A 15,889-nucleotide genomic window follows, 5' to 3' on the forward strand; every position below is an offset into this window, starting at 1 on the left:
GGACTGACACATTTAGAAACCACCAGTAAGAAGAGAAGGTCATGATGGTTCAGCCATGTCAGGAGAATGGGTGGAGATCGTATCCCCAAGAATATTTTGTACAATGAGATTCCAGATGGCTCTAGAAAGTGGCATTGCCCTCTATGATGGTACCATGATGTACACAAATGATATGAAGTTGTTCAACATCAAAATAGAAAGCTGGGAGGAGTGCACAGAATCCCATACAATCTGAAAGGAACATCTGGCACTAGGTGCAGCTCAGCATGAAGTGACTTTGATCCAGAGGATGGAAGCAAAGCAAGAAAGAAGAAAGCAGCATGCTGTAAACTTGGACTCCAATTCAGACAACACATGGTCTGTGAAACTTGTAACAAGCTGTGTCACTCAAATTGGGCTTGTCAGCCACAAGTGGATTCATCAGGCACCTGAGTAGACCTCTTACACATGCACCATGATACAGAGGATCGATGGTTGCCTACTGGGAGAAATCTGACATCTGTTTTTAGCCCCTATGCAGGAGACTCAAAACTTCCCTCAGTAGTCTCTTCCACTGTTATACTAGTAACCTTACTTACCTTTGTCTGCATTGAACTTTCTGTTGTCTTTAACCCAGCCTTTGCAATTGATCACAATCTTTTGAAATCTCTTACTATCCCTCCCAGTTTCATGCCATCTGCAAACTTGATTAGGAAGCTCTCTGTTCTGCCATCCAGATAATTAATAAACATGTTAAGCAGTACTGGATTTAGAACACACCCCTGTGGAACTCCATCTGAAGTGTCCTGCTATTCTGATATTGATTCATTTATAATTACCTTTGATTGTGCTTATTAAGCCAATTACATACCCACCTAATAGCAATTTAATCTAGCCCACACTTCTCCACTTTATGTAGATTTACATCAAAAGCTCATCAGATGAACAGAAGAACCCTAGATTTGCATGTAGAAAGAAAGACTCTGTTCTTGCTCTTAATCTTCTCAGAATTCTTATTATTTCCATTTTCATTTCCATCTCAAGAATCAAAATGTTTATGGGCATAGTATAGATCATAATCTTTTCATTTGTTGCTCAGGACCAAAAAACATTGAAAGAGCAGGACTCTTACAAGCCTTGACAGAAGACTTTTCTTTCAATAACTGACCCCCAAAAAGGCAGACCTATGAAATCTAACCCAGAGAGACAATAATCATGTACCACCCATCATAAAATTCAAGACAAGGTCAAACCAAAAGCACTCCTGAGTCACTGAGAGAAGGTTTCAGATCTGAAAATGCACACGTCACAGTTCAATGCAACCCCATCCAGGGTGCTTGTGCTAATAACATTTTCACACACAATTGTCTTTTAAACCAGGTTTCTAACTCTTGCCTTGTTTCTTTTAGTTCTTCTTGTTCTTGTCTTCCTCTTGCAGCTCCCTTTAACAGCTCCTGCATCTTTATTTGTAGTGCTCTTAGCTCTTTTGTTCTTTTCCCTGTGCATCTTTGCCCTTCTGTCCTGAAAAATTCTTCCATCTTCTTCTTCACCATCATCCAGCATTCTCTGGTACTCCCAAAATATTTCCACAGTGTTTGTCACACCTCATACTGTCTCGTGTAAGTTTGACACTTCTATTCATCCTGTAACAACTGCACATTTAACTTCCACAGTCCCTTCTCTTTCATGGGGCTCTTCCCAGGGGCGATGCATATGGGTTACATGTGGATGCATGTGTACCCTCTGAGCGTGGTGGTACACCCCCCAAAAAAAGGTGCTGCCGGCCTGGGGGCAGTTACTGCTCGCCACCCTGTCACCGACACCACCGGCAGCGTCTGCAGCCGGTCCGCAATCCCTGCTCACCGCCACTGACACTGCTGGTGGCATCTGAGGATGGTCACCGACCCCTGGTTGATGCTCACCCCACCCCCCCACCCTCGCCAACACTGTCAGCGGCATTTTCAGGAGCTCCCCCACTTACTGCCGCCATGCTCCCGCTGTTGCCGTGCCCCCACAGCTGCCTGGGACATGCAACATTCATGGCTCTTCCCAAGACTCATTTCCACCTTCAGCATCCAGTGATCACTAAAAGCCACATGTATGGTTTTTTCTTCTTTATCCTTATTTCTTTTGATACAAGCACAAAGTCAATTCTTGATTTTTTTCTTTCCATTGGGATCTGTTTTAGTGGAAACTATCTCCTCTGCCCACACATCTCCTAGCGACTCTTCTTTTATTATATTTGTTAACAGTCTGGATGAGCTGTCTAAATCTCTGTTTCCTCCTTCCCCAGTTCTGTCACACACTTCAGTTATACAATTGAAATCTCCCATTATTATGCACAGTCTCCCTCTGACCACATAAACCACTAGATTTCTACACAATGCAGTCCTTTCCTCCCTCTCAGGTGGTGCACATACATTGAAAATTCCAATTCTGTTCCCCCGACTGATAGTATCATTCGTTGCAATCTGCCACTCATGACTTCTTCTCCTTGCTATGCTCTCAGTTCTGGGTTCTTGAATAATATTGCTACCTCTGCTGCTTTGTTCTTATTTATCCCTCACCACCAGGGTGGTCCCAGCTCCACCTTTTCTCAAAGTATGTATAATCCCTCTCCCCTGGTATACCACATTTTTGTAGGCAGATTATGTCTGCCCTTACTTGGCTCAACAGTGGTTCAATCTGTTTCCATCTTTTCCTTGTTAAGATACCTCTGACGCTAAGCAAAACTATTGTCAATGCCATTTATGTTTGTTTTAAAATGAGTGCACCTATCCCTTTAAGGTTCATTTGTGCTACTGCTTGCAGGGGTCGACTCCTCCCCCTTCCTCACTCACATTCCTGTAGCCTTCAAAGCTGCCAGGTCGCTTTTGCACTTAGGAAGGCTTGCATATTCCTGCCTTCCTACCTCTTTCTGACTTCAGGTCTCCGTTCTAGGCTGGAACCCAGCAGTGTTAGCAGCAGGAAACTGCTCTCTGGCGCTTCCTCTGATTCACCTCCCTCAGTATCAGGTTTCTTTTTCCTGGTCTTCTGCCCCTGCATTTTCTTTCTTTTCCTGGCTTGTCTCTCTGGTTCTTTCTCTTGCTCCATCTCCAATTCTGTTATCTGTAGGGTGTCATATTTCTTCCCCACCCCTACCTGCATGTCTGAGCTGTTTGCTGTTTCCGCTTTCCCTTCCATTCTGTCTCCTATCTCATCCTGCACTGCCTCAATCACAGAAATTTTGCCTCCTTCCTTCTCTGTTTCACCTTCCTGCAGGGCTTCAACCATGTCTACATCAGTGGTCCCAAACCCTCCTCTCCTCTGCTCTTCTGCTCTGGGTTTTGCTGTTCCTCAGCCAGTCTGACTATACTTGCAAAGGCTTTGGGACACCTGTGATACAAGTGTCTCTCTCCCTTACAAATAGTGCATTTTAGAGACCCTTGGCACTCTGCTGCTGTATGCCCCATCCCCTCACATCTGTAGCACATTGTGAGGGGGCAGGGTGTGGACAGGTGCATGACCTTTCTGCATTTGCTGCATTGTTTTGGTTGGCTGTGGTACATTATAAAACCACAGTGCATCCCAATTTGGATCACTGCTGGGAGGTGCAGCACCCCACCTGGGCTCCACTCGTCTGCTTGTAACACTAGTCATGCCCTCCAAGACCCCACCCAGGTACCATATTTGTCCCTTACTTTCTCTACCAACATGGCCCTTTCGACCTACTTTTCCATCCATCTTTTTATGTCTTCTACCTTTAGTAAATCCATGTACATTTGAACTTTTGACTACCCCTGCTATGAACATTATCCTTCTTAATTCCTCTTTCCAAAGTTTCTCTGCATATTTCTTCCAAAAGCTTTCATATTCTGCTTCATCCCAGTAAGTCAACCCCCAAGTCTCTCAGTTCGAGAAAGCAATCAGGCTGGTGAGATTTGCATAGATCGGGCTTTAAATACTGATGGGAATATACTTCAGAGATAGGTTAGTCAGCCCATCTGAATAAGATATATGGTGGTGCCCCTTGTGCTTAGTCCCCTGCAACACTGAATCTTTTTCAAGTCATGGTGAGCCCCTACACAGAATATACTTTGACTTCCTCTTCATTCCCACAGATGATCTGTGCCTTTCTTTCCCATTTCTAATGATTCCTGTTTCTTTACCAGCCTTAAATGTCCAGCAAACTTCACCAAATAGGGCCCAAAACAGTTCACCCAGAATCCCCCTGCTCTCCCCTCTCTCAGCCTGGTACATACAATTAATGTGGTCCCAACCTCCATGAGGTAGAACTGGACCAGGGTGCCCTGCACCTCATCTGCATATAAATTTTTAGAGGATTCAAGAACTCTTGAGAAGAACACCTGGTTTCAGCCATTAGTGGGGGCGCTAATTAGCACATGGATCCTTTGTGAGGGGGGACAGAGTATCTGGAGTATACACACACATACTGAACAGTGCTGAGCTGTGGGGTCATCATAGCTTGAAATGCTTTTGACTCTACTAGGTCCCAGCTCAATGAGCTATATGGTAAATCATGATCCTTTTGGCTTTGGAATAATAAGATGTATAGTTTGTACTCTATTTAAGTACATATAAAGGTGCTGCTTAAAGTATGTTTATGGAATACCTGTGCTAAAACTTCAAAAGAGATAAAATATGTCAATTCATCCATCAGTGTTTTCAAATGTTCCCCTCCCTTCCATGTGCTCAGGGAGAACAGGTTCTAACACTAAGAGGGTGGAAGGGGAAGTTGCAGGGGGAAGAAGTTGGGGGGAGCAGATGACAAGGGGTCCATCTGACCCGCTCCCCAGATTTATTTGCTCTTCTGTAGCAGTGAAAAGGGGACACAATGAAGGTAAACCTCCAATAAGTAGATTCTATACCTGGAAAATTATAACAAATTTATAATTTTTCCATATACAATAAAATCTCTGCTATCTGGTACTTGACCAACGGGAATACTGGAATACTCCATTAACCAGCTTTGCCGGCCAGATGCAGGGTGGGAGGCGGGGTGGGGGAAAGCTCACAGGTGCCTGCAGCTGCCACACACCACCCTGTGCTGCTGCTGCTCTTGCCAGGTTATTTCACATAACCAGAGTTTTTATGTAATCAGCAATCCCCTTACTCTGGGGACGCCAGATAACAGCGATTTTACTGTATAGAATCTAGTTATTGGGGGGGGCATCTTATATTCAAGTAAATATGGTAGCTACCAAACACCACAGAAATAATTCTAATTTGGGAGACTATTTTGCATGCCACATGGTGAACACCTAAGGCAATATGGTTTTGGGGTGAATCCATGAAAGAGCTAAAAAGCATTACAGCTGATGGAAATCTTAAAAAATAGGAAGAAATGGGCACATGAGGAAAATAAAAATAAAATTTATTCTAATCGAAAACTACAAACAGAGTGGGTGTGTCTGCTTTTCAAAGGGTGGGCTACCCTCTCTAGACCTCCCTATCAGTACAGTGACAATCTTGTCATGATGTGAATGTCGGAAGCTGTATATTTCATTACTGATAGGAAGAAGCAGCCTTGCCTCCTGAAGCTATCTTACCCAAAATGGTATTTATCAAAGTAAAAGCCTTGGTTACATTAAAATCTGTCTATGTAGGTGTTGTGCACTGATGTTACTACTGAGATGGGAGCTGTACTAATGAAAGATACTTTTAGAGTGCTGCAGCACATCTATGCCAGGAATTAGTACCAGATCAATGAGGGCTTCGCTACTTTTGAAAGTTAATCCATTTTAAGGGGAGGCAGCGATTAAAAGTAATAACTATTCCTGAACAACTCAAAGTTCATTTAGCTAGAGAAGTGGTGCCCAAACTTTTTGCCCCATGAATCAGATGAGTGGTGCCAGGCACCTCTGTAGGCTGGACCTGACTGGTGGGCCCAATCCAGGTGTGTCTGTGGGGGGGAGGGGTGCACATCCCAACAACCTGCATAGACTGAATTGAGAAGCAAGTGAATAAACATTCACTTTTGATTCCAGAAATGCAGGCACATGCCTACAGTGGCTGAGGCTAGAAGCCAGAGGGCACTAGAATGAGCCCTCCCTTCCCTTTTGCAGCAGCCTAAGGCCAGAGGGAAACTGGCTGGGGAGGGCAGGGGGTGGTGGGGGGCTGGGGATGGCCAGGCCCTGGCAAGCTGCTGAATATAACTAGGGATGGGTTTAAACCCCAACACTGGCCTGCAGGGTCCACAGCTAGGGCCTGCCTGACTATTCCTGCTCAAGCAGCTGTGGCAGGGGAGCCTTGTGTCAGGGCTGCTGGTCATCTTAAGTAGAGCTTAGAGTATGGGTGTGTACAGGATGGTCTGGACATGAATGCTCCTGCCTCAGGCAGGGGCTGGGCTAGATGTGACCCCTGCGGGTCCCTCCCAGCCTCACTCCTCTAGGATTCCATGACCTGATCTAGAGAGGAGCCCCCTGTGCTGTTCCTCCAAGAATGGAGTGTTTCAGGCCCCTGTTCTACTGCAGAAAGAAAAGCGGGAAAGGCCCGGAGCCTGTTTCCCTGCCAGGACAGTTACCTCTGCACTGGGACATGCACGAGGGGCTGCATGAAGCCGAGGGTCATGCTCCCACCACCCATGAAGTGAACCAGGACCCAGTGGAGTGCACCGTGCCTGCTCTCTGCCTTCCCTGCCCCATTGGCTTCCCGCAGCTGTGAGCAGGGGTTGGGACCCTTCCCCTCAGGGCCCTTCCCCTGTGCAGGCTGCCAAGGTTGGGTGGTCTGAGAGAGGAGGCTGCAATCTGGTAGGTGTGGTGCCTGATAACTCTGTGGGTGAATGCTGGCAACTTCCCCAGTGACAGCTGTGGCTCTCCAGAAGTGGGTGAGAGTGACTCAGGCAGAGTCAGAAGCAGGAGTTCAGGAAGAAGGATCCCACCTTGTCTCTTGATCTGTGCCACTGCTTTCCCCTCTCCCAGGGACACCTGCCTTGCACTGGGCCTGGGCCCAGGAATGGCCCCAGTGGGAAGAGAAGCCACTCAGCAAGTGTCCCCAGGTCCAGTGCCCGCTTCCGAACACCCCACATTCTCCCCATTGCTGTGTCACAGAGGGGGGCAGAGCTGGGATCCCTCCATGGGCATCTCTGCCCCTGCGCGCCTCCCCTCTGCTTCTACCCATGACAACACTAGCCAGACCCTCCTCTTCCCTCCTTTGCCTCCAGTCTATCTGGCCACACCCCCTGTGACTTTTCCCCATCCCTCTTCTCAGCCATCCAGAGCAGTGATAGTGCTTTGCCTAGGGAGGAGAGAGTTGGGGCCAACCCTGCTCTCCCAGCCCAGCCCAGCTCAGGGCTGCAGAGCATCCTGGGGTGCTGGGGGACTGTGAGTTAACTTAAACCAGGAAGGGGTCTGGGACAGAAGTTCTGTAAACCAGTTTGACCTAAATCAGTCAAGTCTACATTCAGCCAGGTTTATCTTAAGCCAGTTTTGGCCAGTTTGAAAGTGATTTATATGCACTGAATTTCTGTTTTGTTACAGGTTTAAACAGGTTTCTGCTCACTTAAACCAGTTCATGTGTAACTTCTGTCCCTAGCCCAAGAGTCTATACCTGTGAATATGAAACATTTCATATAATCATATTTATATATTTTTAACAATATAAATTCTAGAGCTTTGTTCTCGGAAAAAAAGATACTTACAGGGAGTGTGTATTCTTGGCAGGTTTTGATTAAGTCTTGAATGAATGGATGCTTCAAAAGAAGTGTAATAGGAATGGGTTTCAGGTCCTCAGAGCCCAGTTCCTTGAAGATTTTTATGAAATTCTTTTAAAAAAAGAAATGATTCTTGCTTTATTTATTAGGAAAATTGAAAAAGAATGACTGGAAAAGCAAATATCAGAACAAGCATTTCTAAAACACATTTTTGCTGAGAAGTTAAAATATTAATTTTAAAATGTGCCATTAAATATTTTACATTCTGATGATTCATTTACATGTTGTTTTCTTTCTAATGAAATATGAAGATCTTTCTTGAAATTAACCAACCCACCTTATTGTAACTCCTTTCTTTTTGCAGATCATTAAATCTATTATTGTCCTCATCTTTACTTCCTTCATGTTGGAACACTCTAAGCAGGGTTGCCATAGAAATTCTTCCCTCATCTGTGTAATATGGTAGTTCCCCTTCTTCTCCTGAAGGTCCTCCATTCATCTGTTTATCAATATTGGAAACAGACTGTGAAAGAAACCATAATCTATAATGCTTCAGTGGAAAGTGGTGTATCAAACAATCATATGTTTCAGCTTGACATTTATTAAGAAACAAAGTGGATGGAATTCCAAACTTTGAATCTCATGAAATGGAAATCACCTATATATTCAAAATCAGTCACTGGAGTATAGCCTAAGGACCTGATACTGAGTGTGCTGAGGTACCCCTGCCTGACTTCTTTTAATGAATGCTCATCCCTTCCTAAGAACAGGTCCAAATTTCTGTTGTAGAAAGAATACCTTCCAGAATGCTGGAAAACGCTAATGCTTTCAAAATACAGCCATAACTTCCTCAACTAAACAAAAAGATATAAATTGCCATTTACTCTGAAATGAATATTGTATTACATAAAGACTAGACTCAATAATTCATATTGTAGATTGCTACACCAAATGCAAATACAGAATTAGGAGAAAGAATAAATCCTCTCTTCAGGCACTGGAAATGTAAATGTATGTAAATGTAGCAAGGTATTATCCTACTCCCGATTACAGAGCCACTCCTGGGGGCTCCTCTAGGCTAATTGTTGGTGTTACTTCTTCAGGGAAACATGGAGGGAGAAAAGAGTTTAGATTTGAAGTTCAGTTTTTGATAGGTTTAGTATAAAGAACTGGTAGAACATCTGTAAGTTAGTAGCAGATTCAAGGAGATGGGAGAACACAGACAGGGAAAAACCAGGAGTGGAGATTTATGAACACAAAGATGAAAAAGACTCACTAACATTGATAGCTTGGTCACCTGTAAATTAAACAGCTTAAGGCACTTTACCTCTGGCTAACCAGAGGACACAAATCAAGGGCAGAATGGAACACTAATTAGTGTAAAACATCCCCCCCCTCCCATTTTTGTGTTTTCTCCTTACTGGTACATTCTTTAAAATCAGCTTAAGGTCTTAATGTCAAGTTCATTCTCCAAATGTAAAATTCAGTCAAGAAAATTCTACTTTCACTGCATCTTTGCTTTCCTTTTGAGTGTTATGCTAGATATATAATAATAACTTAATAATCAATAATAAAAAAACCCTAATGTTTATTACCAGGTGAGGAGATGCTACTATGTGGCACTACTACCACTAGTGGACAGGTGGTATAAAACCAAACCATTTTTAACTCATTTTTCAGAACAGAATTGTACCATAAGTAGGTTAAGAATGTAGTAGTTACTGTGGTTGTGCAACTGTAGTCAGACATTTCATTATGTGCAGTGAATGCATTACAAACATACGTACAAGAAATATACTGTGGGGTGCATGCTTTAAAAGGTCAGTCATGACTTTTATATGTTTATAACAAGAACTGATTATCAGTATATTACTGAAAGCTTATATCAGGAGTGTAAAATATATCTTGGCCCCATGAGCCAAATGAGTTGGGCAGGATGTGTTTACTGGCTGAACGAATAGCACCAGGTTGGATCCAGCACCCACTCTGGTAGATCTGGGACTGCACTGCATGCAGTGTCTTCCCTAGCTGGTTCAGCATATGACTTGCATGTGGCACCTGCTCCAGCTGGTCTGGAGTGGGCGCCAGGTGCATGGGTACTGAACTGGCTGGAGTAGGTGTCACATGCAGACCCCTATCACCTGCAGGCTGGATCCAGTGCCCATTCTGGCTGGTCTGAGATTGTGCTGCACAGTGCCATAGCAAGGGGGAGTGAGCGTGGTGACTACCCTGGGTGCCTAAGTGAAGGGGCCTCAACAGGCGCTGCCCAGCCAAGGCAGGGTGCAGGACAGAGCCATGACCAACTCATCTGGGAGGGCCAGGGGAACGGGGAAAAGGCAACTCCTGCCGTTGCATTCACTCCTATGAAATCATGTCTATGAAATCTATGAATCCTGGCCAAGCATGGAAGGGGGGCATGTGCCCCCCGTGACAGGTGTATCTCTTCAGGGTCTGTCCACTAGTGGCCCCGCCCACCTGTTATGGGCCAACCGCCCGCCTTCTTGTTTGCCACGCCTTGTTGTTACTTGCTTAATTAGAGGACGCTAGTGAAGCAGGAGGCTGCCCATTTTCTGCCCCGATGCCAGGGGGTGCTATCTGCGGCTCCGTTCCTCCCCTTATACTGTAGCCCACGCCTTGCTGATGTACCAGGCATTGTTTGGTCAGTCTCGCTCTCTGTGCCCCCTGGCGCTTGGACTTTCTGTAGCCTTGTCTCACAACTGCGCCTCCTCTGGGGCTCGTCAATCGTCACTCCCTCTGCTCTGGGGCTTCTCTCAGCCTTGGGGCTCAGGGGGCTGTAGCTGTGCCTGGCCCCTTCCTTGGCTCCAGGGTCTGTGTACCCAAAAATGCTGCGCCCTCTCTGGCGCTGGGGTCAGTGCACTCAAAACGCTGCACCCTCTCTGGCACTGGGGTCAGTACACTCAAAACGCTGCACCCTCTCTGGTGCTGGGGTCAGTGCAGCCCAAATACTGCGCCCTCTCTGGCGCCGGGGTCCCCACACTAATGTGAAGCCCCTATGAGGCCTCCTCCAACCCCTAATAGCCTCACCCGGTCCTCCAGTCTAAACAGCGAACACAAAAACACAAGCCCCTGGGCTATAACATAAAATCTATGCTGTCCAGCTAAACAACATTCAATCCCTACCAGGGAATTCTCCACCCCATAACAGCAATCAGGAGCTGCTCGTGCAGTCATGCTTCTCCTCGCTGTTTGCTTTGGCAGAGCTCCTTCTCCCTTGACTGCCGGCGGGGAACTCCCTGCCTGGCCTCGGCCTGGGGTTATATGGGCGCCAGGCCCTGCCCCTTCTGGTCAGCTGACTCCCACTGGTTACCCTGGCAACCCGCAGCTGGATTCCTTACTGATCGCTCAACAAGTAGCAGGCACTTCAGTGCCCTGCTGCACCCCCAGATCTGTGTGCAGGGCAAGGGCAGGCTGCCTCTGCAGGCTTTGCTCCAGGTGCCAAACTTCATAGCTATGGCACTGATACCATAAACAGTGCCTCCTTCAGGATCCATGCTGCATGCAGCACCCACTGCAGACTGATTAGAGTGGGTACCATGTGTGGCTTGTGTCTTGGACTGGCCAGAGCAGGTGCCATGTGTGCTGGATCCAGCACATGAAGGGGAGGTCCTGGATTGACCCCACACAGGTACCATGTACAGCATATGAGTCCTAAATCCTGTGTGCGGGGCCAGTCTGGCATGCGCCATGTGTGGGTGCCCTCGAGACCCAAGACCAGCACTGGGGTTGGATCATATGGTCATACAAGCTAGATTCAGCCTGTGGGCAGTGTGTGGATATCTTTAAGAGTATAAGTTGTTACATTGGCCTGGGGATTGCAGGACAGAACCAGAGGGAACAGCACATCAGTAGGCTAAGAAGGCTCAGTAGGCCTTCTTAGCCTACTGATATGCTGTTCCCTCTGGTTCCCTGCAGATGCTGTGGGGGTTCCCACAAACCCATGCAATGCCTTGCAACTGGTAAGCACTGCAACAAATGCAAAAGATTCAATCACTTTGCAAGAGTTTGCAAAAAGAAGCAGGATGCAACATACAAGAAACAGCAGGTTCATGCTCTGTGCAACAAAGAGGAAGAATTCCTCATTGGCATAATGCAAGAATAGTTCATTCTTCTGAGGACTGGACAATCACCCTGGATACCAATGAACTAATGGTAACTTTTAAATTAGATACGGGGGCACAGGTTTATGTAATACTAGAATACATTATTCAAAAATGAAAACTAAACCTGTGTACTATGAGAATACGAAAGTGAAACTTAGAGCATATAATGGGAACTTAGAGCATATAATGATCGTAACCAAGGGTGTTTCTGCACTGCATGTTAGACATGAGGGTAATATAGTAAAAGTTCAGTTTGTAACAGAGTCCCAGAAAAATAGTGCTAATTATTAGGTTGCAAACATGTAAAACTCTAGGTCTTATTAACAGTATAGATGCCATTGAGGGACTAGAAAGCAAGAACATAGAAGAAGAGTTTTATGATATATTTCAAGGCATAGGGAAACTGTCAAGTAAGGACAAGATAGAATTAAGAGAACCAAATACTTCCACCATACATGCTCCAATAACTGTTACCATTGTACTAATGGAGAAACTGAAAAAGGAATTAGTTTAGTTAACATAGACATAATAGAAAAAGTAGAGCAACCAACTGCTTGGGTTCATTCACTGATCAGAACAAAAAAAAAGATGGATCCTTGAGATTGTGTCTGGATCCTAAGCAAATGTACAGATACATCAAAAAGGAGCATTTTTGTATTCCCATTAAGGAACAGGTTTTTGGAACCTTGGTAGAAGCTAAATATTTTTCCACATTGGATGCCTCTTCTGGGTTTTAGCAAGTTCCCCTAGAAAAGAATAGCACTTCAATATGCCCTTCAGAAGGTATTGCTTTAGTAGGCTTCCTTTTGGACTGTGTTCTGCATCTGAAGTATTTCACAGAAAGATGCAATACATTTTGAAGGTCTTGATGGAACTATGGTTTATACTTATGTATTAGTTTGAGGAAATACTATGGAAGAACATGACTTGAAGCTAAGAAAGGTACTAGAAATAGCTCACAGAGTAGGTCTGAAACTGAGCAAACAAAAATGCAAATCCAGGCTCAAAGAAATAATGCATCTGGGAGAAAAACTTTCTGAGAAAAGGGTGCAAATCGATCCTGCAAGGGTTAAAGCCATTACAAACATGCCACCCCCTACGGGTAAGGAAGGAGTGCAAAGATTATTGGGAATGATCAATTTTATAGGGAAATAGCTACCTAACTTAGCAGAGCAGACCAAACATTTTAGATCATGCCTACATAAGAATGTTCAGTGGATATGGGAACATGTAGATGAAGCTGGATTTAAAAACTTGAAGGAAAAAATAATGAAAGTTCTTGTACTAAAATACTGTGACCCTAAAAGACCCATTAAATTGTCAACAGGTGCCTCTAAAGAAGGCATTGGAGCAGCTTTGCTTCAAAAACATGGGGATAGCTGGAGATAAACAGCATACGCACCTAGGGCATTCTCCAAGTTAGAGTTTCTATATGCACAAATTGAGAAAGAAAGTTTAGCTTTGGTATACGGCTGTAAGAAATTTCATATATTCATCTATGGGAAGCCTGTGACAGTTGAGACTGATCATAAACCTTTGGTAAGTATAGAAAAGAAAGGGTCATCAGACATGCCACCCAGATTACGGAGACTTTTCTTTCAACTGCAAATGGATGATCTAGACATACAGTACATGCCAGGAAAACATCTACTTATTGCAGATATGTTGTTCAGAGCATATGACACAACAGAAAATGACAGAATTCCAGACTCAGACATAGTACACGCTAATTTAATTAAAAGAGTGATTTCTGTCGCAGATAAAATGTAGACACTAATTGCAGAAGCTACTGCTCAGGACACCACACTGCAAAAAGCGACAACAGCTATTTGTGCTGGTTGGCTTGGAAAAAATATACCTAGCCTCTACTATCAGTTCAAGAAAGAGCTGTCAGTACTGGATGGCATTTTGTTCAAAAGCTCATGACCTGTTGTTCCAGCAGAGCTAAAGAAAGACAAGTTAAACAGAATACATGAGAGGCAACTCGGCATTGAAAAATGCAAAAGGAGAGCAAGGGGTGCTCTATATTGGCCCAACATAAATAATGACATAGAAGATGCTGTAAAGTCTTGTACAATGTGCCTTAAGTACAGATCAGTGAAAAAAAGCCCATGATGGTCATAGAGGAGCCCATAGCTCTGTGGTATCAAGTGAACATTGACTTATTCATGCATGCAGGAAAAAAATATATTTTAGTGCTGGATTATTATTCTCACTATCCTGAAATTGCATTGCTTGAAAGCACAACAGCAAATCATGTCATAACACACGTCAACTCACGCCATAACTCCATCACAACATGTCAAGTCCTAAATACTCACAATCCAATCGCCTGGTGAAAAATGGAATGAAGAAATTGTTGAAAAAAGCTACTGATTCACACACTGATGTTTACCTGTCACTCTTAAACTACAGGGCAACACTCATGAAGCATGGATTGTCCCCAGCAGAAAAGCTGTTTAACAGGAAACTCAAAACCAGGCTGGCAAATCTTGTGGATAAAGCTCATCAGAATGAAAAGCAAAACATGAAAACATTTTTAAAAAATCGACAAACTCAAACAAAAATGGTACCATGACAGGGGTCCCAGGGAATTACCACAACTGCACAACAAAAATATGGTGCTTATTTCAGATAGACTAACATGGAAATAAAAAGCATTAGTGTTGCATCAAGTGGTTTCCAGACCCTATAAGGTAGTCACATTGGAAGGGCAGGTGTTAAGGAACAGATGACACTTGCAGCTCATAAAGGGGAGAATAAAAGCAGCATCATGAGATTCACCAGAGGAAACAGAATAACAACAAAACAACAAGAAACAACAAAGGAGACTGAAAATGGCACAGAAGTAGAGACATCTGAACAAGGAAACCAAACAAGAACTGAACCAATAAGGATTGAGAAAGCAGAGAAATTGAGATCATTTAGAGATAAAAAGCCAACACAAAGACTAATAGAGACCTGTTAAAATGTGCTTTAACACTGGGTTGAACTAAACTTCCAATGTTAGTTATAAGGGGAGATGTTACAGTAAAGGGGGAAGATGTGTGATACATATAAGTTGTTACATTGGCCTGGGGATTGCAGGAGGGAAACGGAGGGAACAACAGATCAGTAGGCTAAGATGGCTCTCTGAATAAACAAGTGTTATCGTTCTGTAAGTTTAACTCCTTGGTCTTTTGAGAATAACGCAGGCTGGATGTTTGACACCCTGCTTTAGATCAGTAAAGACTGGAAACGCTGCACATAAAGCAATGAGTTGTGAAATCTTCTGACTTAAAATGTTCACTGGGATTTTTGAAAATAACAAAACTAAACCTTAGAGATCCTAAAAATACATACTGTAAAGGAAAGTTAGTACCTATGGCAACACAATTTTTCCTTTTTTTTTTAGCTTACAATACAAATAGTAACAGAAAAGATGTATTTTACTGGGAGTCAATAGAGAGCTGGGTTTAATGGTCTGTGGTATGGCCAAAGGATGTACTCAATTCACCCTTACTGCACACTAGATGCCAGGAATGCCATATATTTTTGTTATTGCTGAAGAGGCAAATTCTCAGACTCCTCTTTATATTTGTGAGGAAGGGTCATAGCAACATGAGAAATGAGAAAGGAACTGACCCCACATCTTTAGAACTTAAGTTATGATTATCTAGTACCATTATTACCCAATATAATTATTTATAGCATGATCACGTTTTACCATGCAAGAAGAAATCTCTTTTTTTCTATGGATATATGTGCCAGTAGCAATACTAAGTGCTCTGTAGACTCCTTCAACAGCATCAGGGTGGGAGGCAAAATAAAGCAGCATCTTAATATAGTCAAGTTGAGGTGGATCCATTCTGTCATCAGCAAATAAGGTGAAGAAAAACTATTAACGGAAAAACATTTAAATTAATTCTTGCAATAGATGCTTGACAAATTTTAAGTACAATTTTACTGATCTGTAAGAAGTACAGCTATAAGAAGTCAGTGGTTTTCAGCCTGTGGTCTGTGGACCGCTAAGCACCCACAGACTGTGTCAAGGAGGTCTGTGAAAGATAACTATGATCAAGCTAAAGTCTGTGAATACCCATATTTACAATTCAAGGGGTCCACACCTCCATTTGAAATTTTGAAAGGGGTCTGCAAC

The 15,889-nt window shown here is 43.9% G+C and overlaps 1 protein-coding gene across 2 annotated transcripts in view; it reads right to left on the reverse strand.

The window, feature by feature from the left end:
* Window positions 1–15,889, reverse strand: part of SPEF2 (sperm flagellar 2) — a 178,647-nt gene that overhangs the window by 20,839 nt on the left and 141,919 nt on the right. The window contains exons 32-34 of one of the 2 annotated variants that reach the window (XM_019517971.1): window positions 15,458–15,628; window positions 7,968–8,153; window positions 7,619–7,741 (exon numbers count right to left, since the gene is read on the reverse strand). In XM_019517971.1, coding sequence (XP_019373516.1) covers window positions 7,619–7,741; window positions 7,968–8,153; window positions 15,458–15,628 — 480 coding nt within the window. Of the gene's footprint in view, window positions 1–7,618; window positions 7,742–7,967; window positions 8,154–14,031; window positions 14,084–15,457; window positions 15,629–15,889 lie in introns of those variants that run through there. The other variant, XM_019517972.1, reaches the window with a different exon arrangement.

This window comes from Gavialis gangeticus, unplaced genomic scaffold (genome assembly GCF_001723915.1).
Source record: "Gavialis gangeticus isolate Ggan-Ray unplaced genomic scaffold, GavGan_comp1, whole genome shotgun sequence".
Lineage (NCBI taxonomy): Eukaryota > Metazoa > Chordata > Crocodylia > Gavialidae > Gavialis > Gavialis gangeticus.